General features: G+C 52.7%; 2 protein-coding genes and 1 long non-coding RNA gene across 7 annotated transcripts in view; 2 read left to right on the plus strand and 1 right to left on the minus strand.

The window, feature by feature from the left end:
- The window catches only part of RRN3 (RRN3 homolog, RNA polymerase I transcription factor), a 28,938-nt gene extending 19,843 nt beyond the window's left edge, over window positions 1-9,095 (plus strand). The window contains exons 14-18 of the mRNA XM_072835865.1: window positions 636-820; window positions 3,013-3,121; window positions 5,175-5,327; window positions 6,281-6,368; window positions 7,222-9,095. Coding sequence (XP_072691966.1) covers window positions 636-820; window positions 3,013-3,121; window positions 5,175-5,327; window positions 6,281-6,368; window positions 7,222-7,383 — 697 coding nt within the window. The 3' untranslated portion in view covers window positions 7,384-9,095. The remainder of the gene's footprint in view (window positions 1-635; window positions 821-3,012; window positions 3,122-5,174; window positions 5,328-6,280; window positions 6,369-7,221) is intronic.
- On the minus strand, window positions 7,264-10,624 carry LOC140638478 (uncharacterized). Its single transcript, XR_012035505.1, has 3 exons — window positions 10,494-10,624; window positions 9,661-9,828; window positions 7,264-7,971 (listed from the first exon to the last, which is right to left on the minus strand). It is a non-coding gene; the product is annotated as an uncharacterized lncRNA (long non-coding RNA).
- An 81-nt stretch (window positions 10,625-10,705) lies between these two features.
- On the plus strand, window positions 10,706-22,843 carry NTAN1 (N-terminal asparagine amidase). Of its 5 annotated transcripts, XM_072835871.1 has the most exons (11): window positions 10,757-10,855; window positions 15,166-15,266; window positions 15,673-15,775; window positions 15,852-15,917; window positions 16,205-16,313; window positions 17,717-17,790; window positions 19,234-19,287; window positions 19,714-19,767; window positions 20,729-20,826; window positions 22,011-22,124; window positions 22,506-22,843. In XM_072835871.1, exons 5-11 carry the CDS (start codon window positions 16,270-16,272, stop codon window positions 22,683-22,685), a joined length of 618 nt encoding a protein of 205 aa, XP_072691972.1. In that variant the 5' UTR covers window positions 10,757-10,855; window positions 15,166-15,266; window positions 15,673-15,775; window positions 15,852-15,917; window positions 16,205-16,269; the 3' UTR covers window positions 22,686-22,843. The 5 variants fall into 5 exon arrangements, with proteins under 5 accessions (XP_072691971.1, XP_072691975.1, XP_072691972.1 ...); XM_072835870.1 differs by lacking the exon at window positions 15,166-15,266 and having other exon boundaries at window positions 10,706-10,855; XM_072835873.1 differs by lacking the exons at window positions 10,757-10,855; window positions 15,166-15,266 and adding an exon at window positions 11,421-11,467.
- The last annotated feature ends 332 nt before the right edge of the window (window positions 22,844-23,175 follow it).

Here is a 23,175-nt window from a genome sequence, read left to right on the forward strand (position 1 = left end):
CTTATAGGTTTGTCATTTTTCATTTGCATTACAAATCAGTTGTATCTGTTAACGCTGAAGAAAAAACCGTTTTAAAGGTAATAGATCTATTTAGGAGGCCAGCTCTGGGCCTACTTCTTCCAGTGATCTGTGAAGATGTGTTTGGACAAGGATGCTGTTACACACCCTTCCCCAACAACTAAAAGCCATCTGTCCATGCTGCCCTAACTTATGGCCACAGAACTTCATCAGAATCCCGTAGAGAATGATGAACTCAATTGGACTATCTCTTCCTTGTGAGATATTGCTAAATGTGCCTTTTTCTGTGGCCCTATTCCTCTGAGAGGTCAGGGAGCCTGTTGGAGAAGTCCTTCTGAGTTGATAAGGAGGCACTTGTCCATCCCTTGGGACCTCAGGCATCCTTAGGGGCCTGTTTTTCTTAGAAGGTCTGTGCACTCTACCTTACAATTGAAAAGCTGTCTTCCCTTCTGCCCATACTTTTCCTTCCTTTGATTGCTTCTCTGTGCTCATGGGTAATAAATAGATCAAGAATCTTACAGACTGATTTTGTAGTGAGAGGCAATTGGTGTGCTTTTACGTCACTGTTGTTTTTTTATGAAGCAAGTGAAGTTGACTTGAATTTTTTTTTCCCCTAGTACTGTAAAATCATGCCTAGATCTTTTGGTTAACTGGCTGCACATCTACCTTAACAACCAGGATTCAGGAGCAAAGGCATTTTGTGACGTTGCGCTCCATGGACCCTTTTACTCAGCTTGCCAGGCTGTGTTCTACACTTTTGTTTTCAGACACAAGCAGCTATTAAGTGGAAACCTGAAAGAAGGTCAGTGATGTGGGATTGACAGATGTGAACTGGATTTTCCTGGGATGCCAGTCACTCTTTAGAAGGGAGAGTTGTTACTTTTTTGAGAATTTCGTGAAAACTCTGGAGTCAGAATAATGTCCATGCACTCAGACTTTGACCCTTATTTTCCAGCAGCCCTTGAGCTCCTAAAGCCCTTTGTAGCCCCTCTGGAGCAGAGGATGGACTTGAGGTTGAGCACTCCATTTTAGAGGGTGGCATCTAGAGTACTTGTGAACCGTGAAGATGTTGTTCGTAGAGGCGAGGCCTGGCACAGTGCTCCCTGCTGTCCTCGGGATGGCCCCTGAAGAGTAGGCATCATTCCCCCTTGTGGGGACTAGGCACACACAGGATATTGATTGGCAGGATTAGAGAATAAAACCAGATGGGTATGATTCTAAAGCTTGGGGTCCTAACAGTTACTCTGCTTTATCTAAGGACTTAAGCATTAATCTTCAGTTTTGCTAATTTCTGAGGGTTGTGTATATAATTTAAATCTACCAGATGAAGCTTGTTTATCAGGTTAGTGTGACAAGAATAGCATTAAGTCAACTTAAATGGTTTTATTTATTTGCATGAATAATTCAAGTGGTTTAATAAGCTGTTTCCTCTAAACCAAATGTTCTTTTTTTTTTTTTTTTTTTTTTTTTAATTTTTATCTATTTATGATAGTCACACAGAGAGAGAGAGAGAGAGGCAGAGACACAGGCAGAGGGAGAAGCGGGCTCCATGCACCGAGAGCCCGATGTGGGATTCGATCCCGGGTCTCCAGGATCGCGCCCTGGGCCAAAGGCAGGCGCCAAACCGCTGCGCCACCCAGGGATCCCTAAACCAAATGTTCTCAAGCTCTGACATTTGGGGCTGGTTCTCTAGTTGTGGGCTCCGTCCTGGGCATTCTATGATGGTTGGCACTCTACCCGCTAAATGCTGGTAGCATTAGGCCCCCCTCCCCCCACCAACTCTGTTGTGACAACTCAAATTCTCAGACACTGCCACATGTCCTCCTCGAGGGCACAGCTGCCTTAAGAGGTGAGAACCACAGCTCTGAAATTGAACTGTATGTGTTGATTGTATGTATTTACTTATATCCTGTTACTTCTAAAAAGATTAGGACTAGTTGTATAAATCAGGAGAAGGACAAGGTTTTAGCACAACGTAAGCAAAGTATTTTTTTTGTGTGTGTAAATAAATGGTAAGATAGGTTGACAAATTGAATTTAAATTTTAAAAAATGGTAAGAGTCTTGGTTAAAGAGGATGTAGTTCTTGAAAGCCATGACATTTTTAGTTATTTTTATCAGAATATACATCAAAGATGGGGTGTCTGGCTGGCTTAGAAGAACACGGGACTCTGGATCTCTGGGTCGTGAATTCAAACCCCACGTTGGGTGTAGAAATTACTTAAATAAAACTTAAAATACATTAAAGAATCTCCTAAGAAAAATGTACTTAAGCATAGATTGGCTTGCTTGCCTTTAAAAATAAGTGTGCTTTCTTTTACTAATATAGGAGAGAACTATATTTACTTGTTCCAGGAGAGTGGTAGCTCTACCTCTGTAGTTTCCTTGTGAAAAAAAAAAAAAAACACAACTGGTAAATGAACAGCTATTGCACACTTGAATAATTTGCTCAACTTCACTAATAATTTCAGACATTCAGGTCTTGCTGTTTGTTTGCTCTTGTCGGATTGGCATATTTATCTGTTTGTGGAAGTAAGGAAGGAGAAACTCCAAATTGTATAGTCACTACCTCTTGGGAACGGACACTGAGTGTTGCCTCAGCTTCGTATTGATTTCATGATTAACTGAAATCAAATCACGTGGGTTTCCCCCCCACCCTCTAAACTCAGGATATGCTGAGCTTACAAGTACCCAACTTCCAAATTGTCACAGAAGTTCATTGCTCACTACAGATGTGTGCTTACTTCCTGTGTCTTTGAAAGAATATGCTGTTTTCTTTAGAAAAGTTGACTTCGTCATAAGGAGGTGTGTGATTAAGCCTGGTGACATTCTGTGGGGCTCTGCATTGTGTGACTACATGGACCTCAGTTATTTAAAGCATTTCTGCAAATAACTGTGAGAATTTTTTTTGATGTGTGAGATAATCTGTGCTGCTTAAAGATACTTAGACTGTTATGTTTGTACTTTTAATAAAGTGTTTTGTTTTTTAATCAAAGGTTTGAGATACCTTCAAAGTCTAAATTTTGAACGTATAGTGATGAGTCAGCTGAATCCCCTGAAGATTTGTCTGCCTTCGGTAGTTAACTTTTTTGCTGCAATCACAAGGTAAGTAAGTTATTTTTACCTTACGGGGGGGAAACTATTTAAAAATATATTTATGGGGCAGCCCTGGTGGTGCAGCGGTTTAGCGCTGCCTGCAGCCCAGGGCGTGATCCTGGAGACCCGGGATCGAGTCCCACGTCGGGCTCCCTGCACGGAGCCTGCTTCTTCTCTGCCTGTGTCTCTGCCTCTCTCTCTCCTACTCTGTGTCTCTCATGAATAAATAAAATAAAATCTTTAAAAAATATATGTATATATATATTTATGTTAGTGTCAGTATTGTACAATTCCCCTAAATTTCTATGAAATTATTCAGTAAAATTAATAACCATAAAACATGTAAAAACCAGTAAGCGTGTACTTGCAGGAAACATTGCAGTTAAGCTTTTGTTTTTTTATGATTTTTACAAAGATATTCATTAGGATGATAAACAGACGGGATGTGAGAGGGTTATGCCAGTAGGAGACAGGCTCTTACAGGGGCCGTCCAGTCAGGCCCATGACTCCAGGCCGTGCAGAGTAGGTGCTGTGTCCCTGCACACCTGGACGGGTATCACACTCAGCTCACTGTCCTCACCGTGTGAGGACTGTAGTGGTAAGCCCTGCTTAAAACGAGGAAAGTAGGGACACCTGGGTGGCTCAGTGGTTAGGTGCATCTGCCTTTGGCTCAGGGCCTGATCCTGGAGTCCTGGGATCAAGTCCTGCATCAGGCTCAGCATGGAGCCTGCTTCTCCCTCTGTCTATGTCTCTGCCTCTCTCTGTGTGTCTCTCGTGAATAAATAAATAAAATCTTAAAAAAAAAAAAGAAGGTGGAGACCCAGAGAGACGGGATGACTAATGAGAAGGGGCTCCCTGGTGGCAGAGCCAGCATGTGAACACAGGCAGTCTCTGGTCCTCTCCGAATTCTTCTGCCTAAAGTACAAAGTGAGATGGAGACTCTGAGCCCTTGATCAGAATATTCAGGCTAGGATCATGGCTTAAAATCTATAACAGCTAGGAGTCTCTTCTGGTACAAGACAAAGATAATTCTTTCATCATTTAATCCCCTTTAGATCACTTGCTGCTCTTACTTAGGGCCCTTATTTTTCTTTTGTTAGGCTTGTAGTTCAAGGTGTTCTGTCTCCTGAGGACTAGTTCTGGGGCCCGTCCTGAGATCTCAAAAATGATAACAGAATTGAGGAAAGGAATGAGCAAGCAAGAAGGTCTGGGGTGTGAAAGGCCCAGCACATGGCGGGAAGGTGGGAAGCAGCAGATGAAGAAAAGCTGAGACAGGAGCTCCTAGAATATTTGTGGGCTGGGAGCAGAGGGCCTCAGGTAGGGTGCAAGCTGTCTGAGAGGCTGTAGGTATGGGGTCGGGTGGACAGTGGAATTCTGGGATGAGACGTGAGGCCAAGAGCCAGGAACAGTGGTGTGTGTCAAGCCGATGTATTGTTCTGTGGCTCCTGCTTTTGCTTCCTTAATGATTTTGGGATTCCTGTTGACCCATACAGTTGCACTTGATTCTGACTATTGTGTTATGTCCTGTTAATTTTTTTTAAATCAGTCCTTTGTTGGGATGAAGTTGTTTTTTCAGGATTGGGAACAGCAGCTTAGGGGCATCATTACAGGCATGTCCAGTACCGTCCTCACTACAACAGCCAAGTCTCTCCCTCAGCAACCATGATCCTGTCAGTAAATCCTGAACCCCCTTTTCACCAATCTTCTAATTTTCTTACAAATAGTGAAAGTAAATTAGACAGCTTATATAGTTTTGCCAGCTAAGAGATTCGTACCTTGAACACATTCATTTTTAGTGAGTCATGCCTGTTAATCTAAGCCACTCTCGTTCTGAAAGCAGTAGCCACACTTTCTCTCTCCTTGTCAGGCTTGTAAACAGTACGCCCGGAAAGCTGTACCCTAAAAGCATTGCTTCTTGTTTTATGTTATTTTTTCTTGTACTTGTTATGTTTGATAATATCTGTGTGGTCAGAATAGTTGTCACACACGAACAAGCATGTCAGCGCAGAGTAATTCCACCCTATTAACGCCTTCCGTCTACGTCTGGCTTTGTTGTTTCAAGTAAATACCAGCTGGTCTTCTGCTACACTATAATTGAGAGGAACAATCGCCAGATGCTGCCAGTTATTAGAAATACAGCTGGAGGGGACTCGGTGCAAACCTGCACAAACCCACTTGACACCTTCTTCCCCTTCGATCCTTGTGTGCTTAAGAGGTAGGTACAATTAGACCACTGACCTGGCAGTGGGGACTTTACATGGGATGTGTATTTGCTTTTCTCAGGATTAGGGCTCCTTTGTCCTAGGTGGCTGTTCATATCTGTTTATCAGCAGCTCGAGGTCCCCTTGCATGTATGTCATGGGCCCAAGGCAGACGATCCCTGTCAGAGGCGGCAGGTGCCCAGAGCACTCTGGGGTGTGCATACCTGCAATTCAGGAAGAACCCCGGATTGATGCCAAAGGTTTTTTCATTCATCTTTTGTTTTTCTGTAAACCTGTTGGTTTCAACATGAAAGGGGCTGGATATAGAGGTGTCTGGATAGAGAGGATGCTGCCTTTTTCGTGGCTCAGAATTTTCTGCCAAGCGACTTGTTCCTTCCTCTGGAGACCACAGTCCGTGCTGTTGCAAAGGATAAACAGCAGCTACATCTAGATGGGTAGTTGTGAAAAACTACCAGGCCAGTCTTCAACTGTGCATCTGTGTAAGGAAGCAGGAGTTCTGCTTATTGTGCACTTACTAGCAACACCATAACTGAGGAGTATCTGGTCCCCCAAGTCTTGGTTGACTGAAACCACATTGATTTTTCTCCCCAGACTAATTTTTAGTAGATTTACTATAAGAAGATAAAAAATGAAATTCCAGAGTAATATAATTTTGTTTTTCTTTGGATATATTCTAACTCATTATGAGTTCTTGCAGAGTTGAGAGAGAATTTCACTTGAAAATAAAAGTTGAGAAGCAGTTGCTTCATACGCTGAGTAGATGAAGCTTTACAAACAAGGAGCCATGTTATTTACAGTACTGTGACATAGCAGTATTTTTTGGCACAATGATTATTTGAGCCATAGTGTTTATTTTGGGTAATGGATCCTGTGGGAAAAGAGCCAGACAAGTCTGACCTTCAGTATAGCATCGAACTTGACTTTGAAATGTGATCACTGTCGATAGGTCGAAGAAATTCATCGATCCTGTTTATCAGATATGGGAAGACATGAATGCAGAAGAGCTTCAGGAGTTTAAGAAACCCATTAAAAAGGTAAATTCATGACTCGGCACTCTTGGGATTTCCGGTGTGGTCACAGACACAAATAGTAAATAGCAATGTTACACTTAAAAAACACATTTTATTCATTCCGCCTTCACAAAAATCCAAGCTCAGGTTATGTTCTTTTTATGAAGAGAATTTTTGTTTTTTTTGGTGAACTAGACCTTTTTTTTTTTTTTTTTTTTTCCTTAAGATTTTATTTATTTATTCATGAGAGACACAGGCAGAGGGAGAAGCAGGCTCCATGCAGGGAGCCCGATGTGGGACTCAATCCCAGGTCTCTAGGATCATGCCCTGGGCTGAAGGCAGTGCTAAACCTCTGAGCCACCCGAGCTGCCCTAAACTAGACCTTTTATAAGTGGACTTTGGGTAGTGAAGGTTAATTAAAAATGAGCTCCATAAATTAAGATCTTTACCACATGATCATCACTACCAAGTAACAATCTCGAATTTACTTAAGTATCATTTTTCATAAGTAATCATTGGAAAGCTCTTTTTTTTCTTTATAGTTTTTTGGCAGGGGTCGTTCATTCACTCATTCACATTGTGTTAGATACAAGGGTGATGATGCTGAGTGAGAATGTCGTGTCATGCTGCCTGCCCTTTCTGAGCTTAAAATCTGTTTTAAAAAAAATCACACTTTACACATGTAAATAGTTATGACATGTGACCAGCAATCATGTAGGTGGTTGGTAATATTGAAGTGGGTGTCTGAGGAAGTTTCTGAAATTAAGATACTTTTCTTTATGTTCATCTTTCTAGAAGTGGCACATTCCTCAAAGGAATTCTTGAAATTTCACACTGCCACTGGGGATCCTACTGATAATCTCTGTTCTTTATATAGGAGGTGGTGGAAGACGAAGATGATGATTTTTTGAAGGGTGAAGTTGGGATCACTCCGAGCTCCTTTGACACGCATTTCCGAAGCCCTGCGAGTAGTGTGGGCTCCCCTCCCGCGTTATACCTGCCAGACCAGTCCCCTCTGATCACAAGGGTTTGTGATTGAAACGAGCATTCCTCCCTGTTGGGCCCTTGAGTGCCAGGGCTCATGCTATTTGAACTGGAGCGAGTACATGCCTCAGGCATCTTACTTTCAAGGTAGACTTTAGTGTCTGGACTTTTTTTTTCCTGTTTGCTTCCCTACAGACAGAAGGAAAAGACTGGATATCATGTGCAATATTTTGGAATGGAGTTGATGATAAATTTTGAAGGCTTGTGTTGTCTAATGTATATTTTATTTTCATTTCAGCTTTACGACATCATTGTGAAATTTCTAATATTGGCAACAGCCTGTTTTAACCGATTGCATTTTTCCACATAGGTTTTTGTCTGAGCCGTAGTCACAGGACTGTGTTGATCTGATTTCTTTTCAGTGGAAAAAAATCCTCTATGTAGACACTATTCAGTGTCTTTAAAATGATTTTACTTTGGACATATTGTTGACCCTCAGCTGGAACTATATGTCTGTTTTGGGTTGTCAGTGGGGTGCGGAGAGGACGGGAGGAATGTGGAGAGGTGGCCAGAGCTGGTCCCTGACTCTGGAAGCTGGAGCTGGCACGGAAAATCTCCAGGGACTTTGGAGACCAATGAAATCCTGGAGGGAAGAGATGGAGTGTTTAGGGAAATAGAAGCAGACAAATCATACACTTGTGAGTTTAAAAATGAATTTAAAAGAAACACGGAGTTCGGGGTAAATGTAATTCCCATGTGCTGAGAGTGAGGTTGGACTTTTATAAAACATAGCACGTTGGCATTTTACCCTGAGGCTCCCAGGAGCTGTTAGAACTGGAACTGCTTGTTTGTAGTGGAATGTTACTTGGGTTTTCCTCTTTTTTAAAAAACTAGAATCAGTTGGTCATTTTGAGAATTTCTTTGTGCTAACGGGCGGGGAAAAAGGGGGCTTGGGTTATTCGGTGGAATGGTTTTGCCAGCCACAACAGACCAAGGTTACATACAGCTCCAGCCTTGGTCTATTGGCTGCTGGTATCATGGATTTCGCTTAGTGAGATCTCTGGTGAGGCTCTTTTTGTACTTTTATAACTAAACACTGAGAGAGAGGAGTCTAAACAACCTCACTTTATAACACGTGTGCAAACACTGCTAGGCTCATTTTGTAGCTCATGCATATTTAAGCTTCATTCCTTATTTGTGTACTTTTTTTGTTACTTGTGAAAATGGACATCTCTAAACATATTTATTTTTCTGCCACTTTTCCTATTATTTAAAAGCAAGCAATATTTTCTTGATCACAAATATTTTGTAATGAAATACTTTCTCTTTCCTAGGGCTTTGTATGCTCTTGTATAATTATATTGATGGCAATGTAGAGTAAATATGTTTTTGGAAAATAGAAATTTTTATTGGTTTAAAATGTTTTGGATATTGCAGATTTTCTTTTGGTGACTTGGTGGAAAGTCATTTGAGAACGTTTAGGTTCTCTCTCTCTTTTTTTTTAACTGGCAAAAAGGTGGGATTTTTGTAAGCTGGGTAAATGAGTACATGAAAATGTGTCTGTAGAAGTTAACGGTAAGTGGGCCTTTGTGGGTTTGAAGTTTTAATGTAGAAGGGTCTTTATAAATAAGTCTGTTTAATTTCAAAGAAGTTGAGGGGGAAAACATTGTAAAAATAAAACAATGGCACAGTTACTCTGGACCTTTTGTTCTTATACCAGTAAAGGAGTCAAGGGAGGTACCCCAATAAAGAGGCTTCTCACACTGATGCCATGATTTCTGTGGTTTTTACTGATCTCTCTTAAAGCTCCATGAGAAACTGCAGTTGAACACTTTCTCTGTTTAAGAGGCAGAAGTACCACTAGACCGGCTGCAGGTGGTGCTGGGAAACAAAGTACACACTGGTGAGGAGCGACGATTCTAGGGGCAGCCAAGGTGTCAAGGACTCTGCGCACATCCAGCCACAAGAGCCACCCAGGCTTGAACTGATTCCAGGAAAACAAACACTTCTTTGAAAAATGCACATGCTTTAAAAGAACATCTATGGGGGGGGGGGGAAATTGGGGGATTTCCTTGGGAATTCTAGAAAAAGGATCTTCTATTCCTCTTATTGAAAAGCAGGCTTTCATTTGGGGTAGGAGTTCCAGGGTCCACCCTGTTGTCTGTTTGGTATGGTCGGCTCTTAAAGAGAAGTGGTGAATTTATACAAGTGTGAAAAGGACCAGGGACTTCTCAGGTGTCACGGGTTGTTACTGTCTGTCTAGCCAGCTGTGTGACGTTGAGCAAGTCTGAACTCCCTTGTGAGCTGTAAGATGGAGATAACTATTACGTACTTTAGGGTTGTGATGATTCATTGGGAATGCATGGAAAGGCAGTGGCTGTTCTGCCTTGTGAGAAAGTGAAGCAAGAAGCACTTCCATGGAGAGGTCTTTCCAAGGCAGAGGCGACGTTTGTTTCAGCCACACTGATTGGCTCCTTGGTACCAGCTGAAGAGGTGCCACCTGGAGAGGAAGGGCCAGTGTTTGTGGCCCCCCCGCACCGCCCCCGCCCCAATCCCCTTGGGAGCTTTGAAAAACTAAGGCGGGGGAATACAGATGCCATTCCAACGTGCTTGCTCTGTGAGGTGGCTCCTCATCTCCTCGCTAATTTGTAAAGTTACCTTTTAGTTAACCTAGTGTGGAGTTGGGTCTACTTAAGGAATATTTCCAAATTCAGAACAGAGAGCCCCTAGGTAGGAAGCTTCACCCCGAGATAGCTATTCTCAGTAGGGACGGAAGGTATCTTGTTGATCTTCAGTCCCAGGGTTCATCACTAAGTGCCTACTGGACGCCAGGTAGCAAGTGTTAGGACGATTTCTAAATGTGTGCGGTTAGCAAAGTTTCGGCTCTATTTTCGCAGTTTAGCGTTTACTATTGATTGAACATAATGCTATGGAGCAGTGTAGGTTCCTCACTCAGATAAATAATCTCAAGGTCACGATGGAGTAGTAGAGCCGTGATGTTGACGGCAGGCCGTCGGACCCCAAAGCCCACACTCCGGCCAGGCTGGCTGGTCACTGAGCCCGAGCGCGGGCTCTCGCTGTCAGCCCGGCTCCGCGCCCTCCCGGGGCGCCCACGCTTTCGGGACTACATTTCCCAGGGCCCCCTGCGGGGGGGGGGGGAGAAACCTGGCCGCCGACCGCTCCCTCGCGCTTGGACTACATCTCCCACAGGGCCGCGCGGGCCCGCCTCCGGTTTCCTGGCCGCCGCGCTGCGCCGTGCCGCGCCGCGCCCCTCCCCCCGGTGGGACTCCACTTCCCGGCGGCGCCCGCGGGGGGCGGGGCGCGGCGCGGCGGGGCGGCCCCGGGCGGGGGCGGGGGCGGGGGCGGGGGCGGGGCGGGGGCCGCGGGCGGCCCGGGGCTGGGGAGGCCGCCGCCTCCCTGGGCCTGCCGGGGCGGCCGCCTCCGCGATGCCGCTGCTCGTCGAGGGGCGGCGGGTGCGGCTGCCGCAGTCGGCCGGGGACCTCGTGCGAGCCCACCCGCGGCTGGAGGTGAGCGGGGCCCGGGCCGGGCCGGGGCGGGGCGGGGCGGGGCGGGGGCTCGGAGGCCGCCGGGGGCCGCTGCCCGCGGGCCCACCCTGCTCGCCCCGCCGCCCCCCGAGGCGGAGCTCAAACTTGGCGGAGCGGCTCGGGGCGCCTGTGCCCCCGGGACCTCCGAGGGCTCCGCCGCGGCCTCTGCGGGAGCGGGGCCGGCGGCCCAGAGAGGTTGGGCGGCCTGCCCGACGCCGCACAGCAGCGCGGCGCGCGGCCCGACCCCGGGCAGCCCCCACCCCCCTCCACCCCCCGGCCGGGCCGGACCCTGGAGGCCGCCCTGCCGGCGCCCCGGCGGGGGGGGGGGGCGGGGGTCCGCGGGGAGCGGGGAGCGGGGAGCGGGGGGAGGCTCGTCCCGCGGCTCCCCGGGCAGCGCCGCCACCGGGCCCGGCACCGTGGCCGCGGGGGGGGGGCGGGGGTCCCGGCGGCCCCCCTGCCCCCCCCGCCCCCACTACCCCCGCCCCGCCCCCGCCCCCGCCCCCGCCCCCGGGTATTTTTAGCGAGAGGAGAGGGCCCTGCCTCCCGCAGCCGCGCCGCGCCGGGGGCCACGCCCTGACGGAAGGCTCGGGTCTGGTGCGTCCTCCTGCCTTTGTCCCGCGCTGCGGCCCCCGCCCCCGCCCCCGCAGACGCCCTCAGGAGGGGCCTCCCCCGAGCCGCAGCTCCGGTGAGGGGGCGCCCGCGGCCGGGCTGGAGGGCGCGCGTCGTCGCCCCGGGTCCCGCCCGGCAGGAGCCGGCCCGGCCCGCTGACCCCGCTGACCCCGCTGACCCCCGCTGACCCCCGCTGACCCCCGCCGTCCTGTGCCCTCCCCGGGCGGGCCCTGGGGGAGGGGGTGCTGGGGGCGCCCGGGGGGGTCTCGGCCTGCAGGAAACCGCACCTGCGGGCGCTCCGCGTGGGCCGCGCCCCGCCCCCCGCCCCCTTCCCCCTGCCCCCCGGCCCCGGCCCCGGCCCCGGCCCCGAGTAGGACCGGCCAGGGCGGAGACCCTTCCGCCGCCTAAAGAATCTAGCGGATGCGGTTCTTTTACATCCCTGAGGATTTCTGTGCTGAAAAGTTAGGAAGACGGGCTTCGAGGCGGGTGCTCAGTGCGCAGGCAGGAGGGCTGGGACGGGCCGGGGCGGGGGGGGGGGCTCCGGGGAGGAAGGTGCAGGACGGACCAGCCCGGGCCGCGCGGGGCGGGGCGGGGCGGGGCGGGGCGGGGGAAACCCCCGGGAGGGCGTCACACCCAGACTCGAGGGGTTTCACTGGACCTTTCCGTGAATGAGCACTGGGGCCAGATGAAAGTTTTCATTAGGTTTTAGGTTTTTATTTTTTTAAGATTTTATTTATTTATTCCTGAGAGACACAGAGAGAGGCAGAGACGCAGGCAGAGGGAGAAGCAGGCTCCACACAGGGAGCCCGAAGGGGGGCTCGATCCCGGGACCCCGGGATCACGCATCGAGTGAGAGGCGGCGTCCCCAGGCGTCCCTGCCTAGTTTAGCGTGTCCCCTGTCTGTAAGCAGCAGCATGTAAACGCCAAGAAGACCCCCGCAGCCCCTCTTGCGCCCAGGTAAATGCCTTTACAGAGGTTTCCCTCGACGCATGAGTGACGCGCCTCCGAGCGAGAGCACACTGCGAGCTCTGCTGGGCGATGGGTCTTCTTCACGGGACGCTGTGGCCTCTGCGGCACCAGCAGCCGGAAGCCTGTCCCCAGCCCTGCCCAGCACAGAGGACACCAGCGACAGCGACACGGGGGGCCGGGGGGGCCGTGCAGGCCTGCGGAAGCAGGTGCTCTTGCTCCGCCCATTTTATGGATGGGCGCTCTGAGGCTGGGGGCAGGAGTGTCCCGAGGTCCCGGGCCTGTGGGTGCTGCGGCCCTGGGTGGTGCAGCCCACATGGGGACCCTGGCCACCGGCCCGGAGAACCCAGCCCCTCGGTCCTACACATGAACCGTGTCAGGCGCTCAGGGCACGTGGCTCGTGGCCACCGCATGACAAGGCAGGTCTAGGTCGCAGCCAGCACCGCAGAATGTTCCTTGGGGCTCTGTCCTCAAGCCTTCGCTCTTTCCCAGTCACCCGGGCCCAGAAGCCAGGCCCGCAGCACCTTGCTAAGTGTAGGTCCAGAGAACTGCACCAGATGATGGCCCGGAGCACAACAGGCGTGGGGGGCGCCGCGGGGTCAGGGAAACAGGTGCCGCGGGGTCTGCATCCTTGCACGGGCTAAGGAGCCCACGGCATCCGGGAAAGGGGGCAGGAGCGTCTGCGGGGACACTTGCGAATATCCAGCAGCAGGGGGAAGGGACCCGTGGCCCTACTAAGCGGCTGGCCACGCGAGGGGTCCAGCTAACCCCTGCCCCGGGGCCCGACGATGTCTGGACCACCCGTGAGCCACTGACGGTTTTCACCTTTTTAAACCGAAGTAGCAAATCAAAGTAGAAAGTCAAGTAGAAAATCAAAAGAGTAGCATTTCGCGATGTGTGAAATTACGTGAAATTGAGATTTCGGTGTCACCCATAAATAAAACCTTTTGGGGACACAGCGCCATCCGTTTTGTTTACGTGTTGTCCCTGCTGCTTTCAGGCTACACAGCAGAGCCTAGTGGCTGCAACAGGAGACCGCACCCCAGCAGAGCCCAAAATAGTTCCTATCTGGCTCTTTTCAGAGAAAAGTTCGCCGAGCCCTGGCTTGGGCGAGCGACGCTTCTGGAAGAGGGATTGGGAGGCGAGAGACTGGCGCAGAGGGGGTTCTGCATGAACGGGGGCCCCGAGAACGGCAGACGTTCAGAAGACTGGGCACCTCTATTTCAGGAAGGGGCGTGAGTTTCTAAAGTAGCTCTCGGTGTTTTTCCACAGAGGAGGAGGTTAGCTCAGCTTTTTTTTTCCTCCATAAAGTGGAAAACCAAAACGACACATTCTTTTTCGCTCTGTGGCATCATCTCTTCTGATAATTTACGCTCCTGTCTGGGGAAACAGGAGCCCGGCTGGGGCGGCAGGGGTGGGGCGTCGTGAGTTCTGGTCTTGGGTATGCAGGTGGCAGTTCATGCTCACACGTGGCTTTGCTTCTGGGTGGTGACACTTTGCCTCTGCCCTCCTCGCCCCACCCCCACCCCCAAAAGAATAAAGCAGGTACGTGGTAAAGGAATTAGGGTCAAGGGAAAGCTGCATCCCCCTGTTCCTTATTTTGAATGAAGGCGAGAAGCGGATTGCGCTGAAAGGCACTGGCGACACGCGGTGCTCCGAGTGTCAGACGGTGAGGCACACCGGTACCTCCTTGCCTGGTGCAGCCCCTGCCCGGCTGATTGACAGGCCAGTTCCTGTCCTTCTGGTTGGTTCTGTGGAGCTGCTGACCCACCACTTGTTGCCTCGCTTCCGATTAATGAAAGTTTATGAAAAGAAACAGACCCTATAACTAATGAGGCTGATCACGATTGATTTCTTTTACATCTGGTGCTTTATGACGTCAGCAAGCACCAAGCTAAGCGAGCAGCAGTCAGGGGACAGGGAGCAGCCCATGGGGACCATAAAGCTCAGCTGCAGTCCAGACCCAACATACCTCCTCTGCCTTTGCGGTTTGGAGGAATTTGTTCTGGGAGGAACTTGCTTGTTGCAAGTTAGGAAAAAATGATACATCTTATGTATCCCTTACTGATATAAATTGTATCAATCTGATGTCTTTGAAAAAAAATGTTTCCGTTTTCATTAAAAAGTTTAACCTGGGCAGCCCCGGTGGCTCAGCAGTTTAGCGCCTGCCTTCAGCCCAGGGCCTGATCCTGGGAACCCGGGATCGAGTCCCACGTCAGGCTCCCTGCATGGAGCCTGCTTCTCCCTCCGCCTCTCTCTCTGTCTCTCATGAATAAATAAATGAAATCTTAAAAAAAAAAAAATAGTTTAACCACCTGAGTTTAATTATTATTGAAAAAAATTTTTTTCCTAGGCTTACTGCCTAAGATTTTCTTAAACCTGAGTTCCAGCCTCATTTCCCTCCCGTGACACGTTAGGTTCAGGTGCCCAGGCTAGTGATGTGGGACTTGCACGCACGACTCACGCTCCCCGGGACCCGCGGAGGCACTGATGCCAGGGCTAGAGGAGAGGAGGTTTGGACACCGACACTCACACAGCCTGCCTTCCACGGATCCGGATCCGTCCCGGCTTTCTGGGCCCGTCCGTGGGGCCCCGTCAGGGAGCATTTGCAGAAAGCTCAGTGCCTGAGCCCTGCTGAGGGAAGGGCGTAGCTCTAGCTCTTTAGGTGGTTTTCTGTTTGTTTGGTTTTGGTTTTTTCCACTTTCGTATCTTTTCAGTTTGCATTTCCACCCATCTGCCCACGTAGCCTTCCGCCTCCCTGGCCACGCCACCCCCTCCCGAGCCATGGCCGTTCTGAGCAGCGCAGGGGAGCGCACAGGTTCGGGGGGCATCCTCAGGGCAGTGCCCTGAAGTGGGGGGACCAGACGGGGGGCAGGGACGGGCCTAGCCTCTCCTCCACGAGGGCTGCAGCTTCGGAGCCCACTGGGGTGCTCGCCCAGACGCCCCGATTCCCTTCCCTGTTGCAGAGCTGTGCGGGGAGTGCCTCTTGTTCCCAGCAATACCATTTCATGGGTTCCACAAAGAATAGCACCTCACTGTTCCCCTGCCTTGTCCCCCACCATAGTGCCTGCCATGCCCCTGCCTCAGCCCCCCATCCCGCGCGCATACACGCCGGGCTCTGTGAGCACGTCTCCGGCCTAGGTGCCCTCTGGCCCCCCGCCACCTCCTTGGGGACTCCATCCTCACTAATTTCCATCATTATTTTTTTTTTTTTAATTAAACAGGAAAGAGCCAGACTTCTCAGAGGTCAGTCTGTTCAACAAGTGGGACCCCAGGGCCTTCTGTATGTTCAGCAAAGAGAGCTTGCAGTGACCTCCCCAAAGGATGGTAGGTTAGGAAGCAGTGATTTGGGCGCTACCCCCCAAGGCTCCTGGATATTTTATTTTCTTTCTCTTTCAAACAGGCTCCATCTCCATTCTGGGTTCTGACGATGCCACCACTTGTCACATTGTGGTCCTGAGGCACACAGGTAGGCGCGAGCTGTGAAGGAAACCAATCCCTAAAGCGGCCCCCGTGAGGGACTGTCAGGAGTCCGCACCCAAGTCCCCCAGTGTCCCGTGTGTGGCCTGGCCCCACTCCCCTCCTCTCTAGCCGCCTGGGTGTCCCCCCAGAGCCCGGGTCAGAAGGCTTGACGGGGCAGCACAGGAGTTTTGATCTCTTCTTCCACATGAGGGGGTCTGAAGGGCCAGGAGTGGATGTGCCTGTGCGCTGCGTTCTCACTGGGAGTGACCGCAGTCATTCTGCCCTTTCCTGCAGGTAATGGGGCGACCTGCTTGACCCACTGTGATGGAACCGACACCAAAGCGGAGGTCCCCTTGATCATGAGCTCCATCAAATCCTTCTCCGACCACGCTCAGGGTGGAAGGTGAGTCCCACGCTAGTCTGTCTCGTGCCGTCGGAACCAAGCGCCTTAGGGGAGGAGGGGGTGGCCGTGACCGGGGCGGTGGTGGCTGGTTCCGTGGGAGACCAACAGGCACAGCGCCGGCCCCGCGTCAGGGGTTGCGGGGCGGACACAGGGGTTGTGACTTTGAACCTCACCTGCTTTTAGATGTTCCACCCAGAGGTGGGCTCCCTGTGTTCGTTCATTTGTTCTTCCGGCAGCTCCTTGTCCCGGGGGGGCCTCCTCCCAGCCAGACTCTGTCACAGGCGCCCAGGCCACAGCCGCAGACAGAGTAGATGGAATCTGCCCCGGATGCCCCTACTCTAAAGCCGGGGGCCTTGGGAAGCGCAGTAGACGGGGCCTGGACGGAAGGGCTGCTGGGCGGAGCTGGACACCAAGCCCGGGGCTGAGTGTCACTGGTGTCACCAGGCTGGGCCAGCTTCAGGAGCGTGTGACCCGCACAGGCGACACCTGGGGAGTTTACTTTGCACCAGGTGTGCTCATTACCTGGGCGTAGGCCCTGCTGCCCGCCGCTGGGGACACGGTGGGCGGTGTTCCTGCTCTGTTCTGGGCCGAACGTTGTGGCTCTGGGGGGTCCGCCGCAGGATGACTGGGTGGACCGACCCGTGGCCCCTTGCTGGTCCGCGTTTGTGGGGGCTGCTTGATCTGGTGCTTGTGCTGGTCATGTGGCCGATTTGGGGACCTTCCTGAGGTTTTGTCTACCATAGAAGGTGCCGTCCCGGGCTGTCACAGGCTGCGGACAAGGGGGTTCATGGAGGAGGGCAGGGGGAACACGGGCTCCAGGAAGGGAGTTGGGGGTTCCCAGCCACGAGACTTCCCAGGGCTGTGGCACAGTGACTGTCCCCGGGGGGGGCGGGGGGGTCGCCCCGAGGGAGTGGCAAGGCTTCCCCAGCTTGCAGGTGCTGGCGCACCGGGGACGCCTGGCTTTAGGAACAGAACCCGTTTCCTCCTCGGGAACGGAGGTTAGGTGGAGGGGGACAGCGCGGGGGGCGCACCGCAGTCCCCACCCGAAGGCCCCACACCCCAATCCCCCCTGGGCTGAGCCGTGTAAGAGCTTCTGGAAGCGCCCTGCGGTGGGTGGGTGACCGACGGGGCGTCCCGTGCTTCCAAAGCGGAGCGTGACCCCTGGCTCCCCTTGGCACTCAGGGCCCCTGGGCGGGGTCCCCAGAGGCTCGCGCAGCCCTGGCAGCCTGCCCCGTTTCCCCCAGTGCCGCCCAGACGCGTCCTCCCTGCGCCACGGCTCGGACGAGGCCCGAAGGCGGCGCCGCCGTAGAGCGAGGCTTCACGAAGCGGAGCTGAAATCCAGGCAAACGCAGGGCCCGTGGCTGCTGTGCGGGCCTCTGACCACCGTCCCGTCTCTTTGCCAGGCTGGAGGTGCACCTCGTGGGAGGCTTCAGTGACGACAGGCAGTTGTCACAAAAACTTACTCACCAGCTTCTTAGTAAGTGCACTGCTTTTTCGACCCTGATAAAAATTTGCAGCCACCGTCACTGGGATCAAAATCCCCGTATGTGCAAACGGTCAGAGGGGCCCGGCCCGGCCTGGCCTCGTGCAGGGGCCGGGGGTGGGCGGGAGGGTGTCCGGGAAGCAGCGCTTGGTGGCCTGGGACAGCCAGCCCTCTGGGCGGTGGAAGGAGCGCCCGGGCGTCTGCAGAAAGCTCAAGCCCCGCGGGGCTGTGCTTCCCCGCGTTAGAGCAGCCGCAGGAAAGGGGACGGCTGCGGGAGCTGGTGGAGGGCATCTGTACCCCCGGGACAGACGCAGGGACACCGGGGACAGCCTGTGGGCGGAGCAGGCCACGTCTGACCCGGCAGCTCCCAGCTGGGAGTCTGAGAACATCATCCGCAGCTTCAGGGATTCATGGCCAAAGGTGGCAGGAGGAACATTCTGCACGTTAGGAAGGGCGCTAAAGTCCCTCAGCAAAGAAGCAGAGAAGTAGCCAGTCAGCAGGACTTGGGGATAGGGAGGGGTGTGGCTGGGGTGGGGCGTGTGTGTGCGGGTGGGCTGCCCAGGGACACAGGCTCTGCAGGGACACGGCTCCGCAGGGACATGGCTCCACAGGGACATGGCTCCACAGGGACACGGGCTCAGCAGGGATACGGGCTCCCCAGGGACACGGGCTCAGCAGGGACATGTGCTCCCCAGGGACATTGGCTCCACATGGACACAGGCTCCGCAGGGACATGGGCTCAGCAGGGACATGGGCTCAGCAGGGACACAGCTCAGCACAGACGTGGGCTCAGCAGGGACACGGGCTCCTCAGGGACACGGGCTCCTCAGGGGTACGGGCTCCCCAGGGACACGGGCTCCCCAGGGACACGGGCTCAGCAGGGACACGGGCTCCTCAGGGATACGGGCTTAGCAGGGACACGGGTTCCCCAGGGACACGGGCTCAGCAGGGACACGGGTTCCCCAGGGACACAGGCTCAGCAGGGACACGGGTTCCCCAGGGACACGGGCTCAGCAGGGACACGGGCTCCCCAGGGACATGGGCTCCTCAGAGATACGGGCTCAGCAGGGACACAGCTCAGCAGGGACGCGTGTGCTCTTCACCGCCGCAGTCGTGGGCGTTAAAAGCCCACGTGCTTGGACCATTGAAGACTCATATGCTTCTTACACTTGCGTGTGTTTTCCATATGTTTTTACAGTAATCAAGTTGTTTATGACTGATGATCGTGGAAAAAGTTACTTAAACAGCTTGAGTCAGCTGCCCCCCTCGAAGCCCCAGAAGGGAGAGAAAAGGCCCCAGTCCGTTTCCTCTGGGCCCGAGGCCAGGGACAGGCCTGTCACTTGGCAGGCGGAGCGCCGTGGTGTCGGTCCGCGGGAACCTGGCCTCCGTGGACGGCTCGGCCGCCTGCCCGCCGCTAATGAAAAATTCTCATTGTAGGTGAATTTGACAGACAAGAGGAGGACATTCACCTAGTGACATTGTGTGTGACAGGTGAGCTCTGGCGTCCGTCCCCGAAGCTGGTGCCCTCACCCCTAAAGCAGGACCTCGCGTGAGGACCTCGGTGGCAGGAGATGAAGGCCAGTGCTGCTGACACGTGTCCCCCTTGTGCCCGCCCCTCCCTCACGCCCAGAGACCCAGCTGCTGGGGATTTTCAGAGGCCTCCTCGGCTCCTGGGAAGGAGGGAGGATGTGCCCCCCCCCCACCCCAAGCGTGGTGGCCGCTGCGCTCTGCTGACTATAAACCCGGCTGCTCTGGCACTTGGCAGGGACGTAGGGTCACAGTCCCTTACGTGTTCTGATTTTTCCCCCTTTTGCAGTGTGGGCTCCTTCTTGGCTTTAGTTATAGAATATGAAAGCAATTGTGGAACATGTTTTAGAAATTAGATCCTAAAAATAACTTTTTCTTCTTTTTGATCAGAATTAAACGACCGGGAAGAAAATGAAAACCACTTTCCAATAATTTATGGCATTGGTAAGTAGCACGTTTCTTTGAGGGTCGGAGGCCAGTCCCATGCTCACAGGGCAGGCTCAGGTTCCAGGCTGACCGGACCTAGTTGTGAACCCCCTTGTGGTCACTGTCCCCTCCTGGCTCCTCTGCATGCCCCCCCCCCCGGGGGGCCCCAGGAAGCAGCCCGGCTTCTCTGACCTCTGTCTACAAAACAGAGGATGCCCACACCCTAAGACCGCGACGGGTAGCGGACATGAGGCAAAGCCAGCGGTGCTGGGCGACAGGGCTGCCCGTGGTCGGCGCTCTCCTCCAGCCTGCTCCGGCGGGAGCGGCCTGTGCGTCTCCCCACACGTCAGCTGCCCAGTAAGGTTTGGTTGAGAACAAAGCTCCTCCTAAAGGAAAGCATAAAGCTCTTCCAGCTCAAGAAAACCCAGAACCCTTTCCCGCGAGGCGTCCCGAGTTCAGAGTTGGGGGGATACTAGCTGTGCGTGCAGAGGACTGCCGCCCCGTTGCAGTTTACTGGCCGGGTGCACAGGTGATCGTGATTTCAGCCCCTAGAACTTTTGTTATTTCAGACATACGCAAAGGCACCAGCCTTGGCCACGATCCCAGGCCACCCTTCGGCCTGAGCCGTCCAGAGCTCCTCTCTGTCACAGGGCTGAGCAGGGAGGCGTGCCGGGCGGGCTGCTTGGGGGCCGGAGGGGCCGCCCCGCGTTCCGCAGCGGTCTGACGGGGTCTGGTGCGGGCCCCAGCTGTGTGCACGAAGGGCTTGGCTCCAGGGCCGCGGCTGCCCTTCCTCCACCGGGGGGGGGGAAGCTAGACACCTCACGGTGGAACCTGAACCAGATGACTCTCCTCCTTGTCCCTCTGTCTCTCTCGGGGGGAGACTCGCCAAGTTCCGTTGCACGCGGTGGTAGAGGTGTAAGACCGTGCAAACTTGCCATTCGTGTCTTTAGTCCAAGAAAACACTGTGTGCCCTCCACAGCGGTCAACATCAAGACTGCGGAGATTTACAGAGCGTCCTTCCCAGATCGGGGCCCAGAGGAGGAGCTGCGTGCCGCCCGAGCTTTAACAGGAGGACCAGTGAGTCATTTTTGTGTTGAGGGTTGAAGGGGAACAGAAGGGCATCACGCTCCAAAGCCTCCAGTTTTATAGACCTTAGAAAGGAAGAGCGCGTCTCCTTAAAGCGCTCAAGTGGTCGGGGATCACCTGGCACACACGGGAAGGATTTTTAAGTTATAAGCTCACGTCCCCAGTTCTAGGCCTTGAGGGCGCAGAAGGAGGTAATGTGTGTCCCCACCATCCAATCCGAGGACAAGGAGCCCCCTTTACTTTGTGCACCTTTACCTAGAAGTTTCCCACGAGGAAAGGCGAGCTGGGCCGGGGGAAGGCGAGGCCTCTCCGCGCCAACCTGGCAGCACATGCTCTCCCCCAAATCCTGGGAGAGCAAGCCGCTGGAGCAAAGGGAGAACTCCCAGAGCAGGCTCAGATCAGTTTTTAAAAGTCCAATTGCCCGGGATGCTTTTTAATACTAAGACCTTAATTTTGAAAGAAAAATAAAAACCTGAGAGTCACAGGCCATTGAATGATGCTTAAGGGGTCCTGTCATTCGCGCTCCAGTAAGCGAGACTAGAAAGCGCCCCCGCAGGCCCCCGAAGAGCGCTCACTGAGGAAATGTGGACATTTTCCTTGGAAAATGTAAGAGCGCTAGTGCCCTTCACCAGCGGCACCGCAGCCTTGCCCCAGCTGACGTTCAGAGCCTTGTTTGGCCTCGGGAACCAACCCCGCACACTGCTGGTGAGGAACCCTCAGCGGCGGACCTGCTTCCAGGAGTGCGTTGCTCGGCACATGGGCGTGTCTACAAGTGGTTTTTGCTTGCTCTCGATTGGCGCAGGCCACAGGGTTGCTTGGGCACAGATGACGAGGCAGGGTTTTCCGGAGCAGCGAGTCCCGCCACCGTGGACTTCAGTCAGGCGCACCCCTGGGGCTGCGGCCCAGCTCGGATACTTCCTGGAAATGCGGCTGCCAGCACAGTGGTGTCCCTCTGAGCCTCAGGTTTTCACCCAAAGGGGAAGAATGCTGTCTTCCGAGCGGACTGTTGTCAGGACTGAAATACCGCACGTTACGCAGTGCGGTAGTGGCTTTAGTTACTAGGAGACATTTTCGAGCAGCTTTATTATCGGACTACACTGGGGCTGGCATTGCCGGTGGGGTTTGAGCGGCTGAGAACATGCCTTACCTTCTGCCCTTGAAATGTTCTCTTTTAGATGATTAGTATTTACGACGCAGAGACAGAACAGCTTCGTATAGGACCGTATTCCTGGATGCCATTTCCACACGTGGATTTCTGGCTGCAGCAAGATGATCAGCAAATACTAGAGGTGAGAATGGACAGGTTGGGTAAATCTTGTATCTCTGCACCCTGGTTTCTTCACTTGTAAGAGACAAAATATTTAGAGTGGAGCCGCTTTGCTTTTAGTGGGTAGTAATTTTTAGGATGCCATCCGCAGACCCTAAGTTCTGGATCAGCCGAGAAGTCAGGTCCCAGCCAGGCATTCGCCTGGGTTGAAGGAATATGCAGACAACTGCTTTTTTCTCATTAGTGCAGGACCCCTTATGTCTTAGATAATTCTATAAGTTATATATACTGTGTGATCTGAGAACATCCAGATCCATGTTTAACACGGAGATACTTCGACAGCTCTGTCAGGGAAGGTAACAGCCAGGTTGTTCCTCTTATGCCCAGAATCTTGTCTTTCCAGAATCTTTCCACTTCACCTCTGGCTGAGCCGCCCCACTTTGTGCAACATATTAGATCTACCTTGATGTTTTTAAAAAAACACCCATCTCCAACCAGTGCACTGTTTCCTGGAAACAAAGCTCTGCTCTACAAGAAGAATGAAGGTGGCTTATGGGAAAAGATCTCTTGTCCAGGAAGCTGAACACGGGATCACCAAAGAAAGAAACTTGTTGGCCTGACAAAGACCACAGTGGGGGCTGCAAAGAATGTGCATCAGAATCTACATCCGCTGAGTCTTAGGTCTCCTTCCTTCCTGTCCTTCAAATGACTTTCAAATAAAATCTTATTTTGGCAAAGGCATTTGTTTAGGTTTACTTTCTGCTTTGCTGAAGCTGACATCCAGCCTTTGCTCTTTGGTACTAAGGGCACTGGAGGAGCCGCCCGCCTCGTGATTCTACAGCAGCCATTGCAGATACAATGGTAAGTATTTCTAATTCTGCTAAGTTAGAGGATAAAGGGAAAAAATGATGTTCTTTAAACACAATAAACTGCACTAAAATTCTGTGAAGATTTACACATCTCACAGAGGGGTTTTTTGGTTCCAAAATGTTTTAGAAGCATCAATTCCAAAACTGATATTAGACTTCTAGATGAATGAAAGGTTCAGAGAGAAAAACAGAATAATCTCCTAG

Source organism: Canis lupus, chromosome 8, assembly GCF_048164855.1.
Source record: "Canis lupus baileyi chromosome 8, mCanLup2.hap1, whole genome shotgun sequence".
In the NCBI taxonomy this organism is placed as follows: domain Eukaryota; kingdom Metazoa; phylum Chordata; class Mammalia; order Carnivora; family Canidae; genus Canis; species Canis lupus.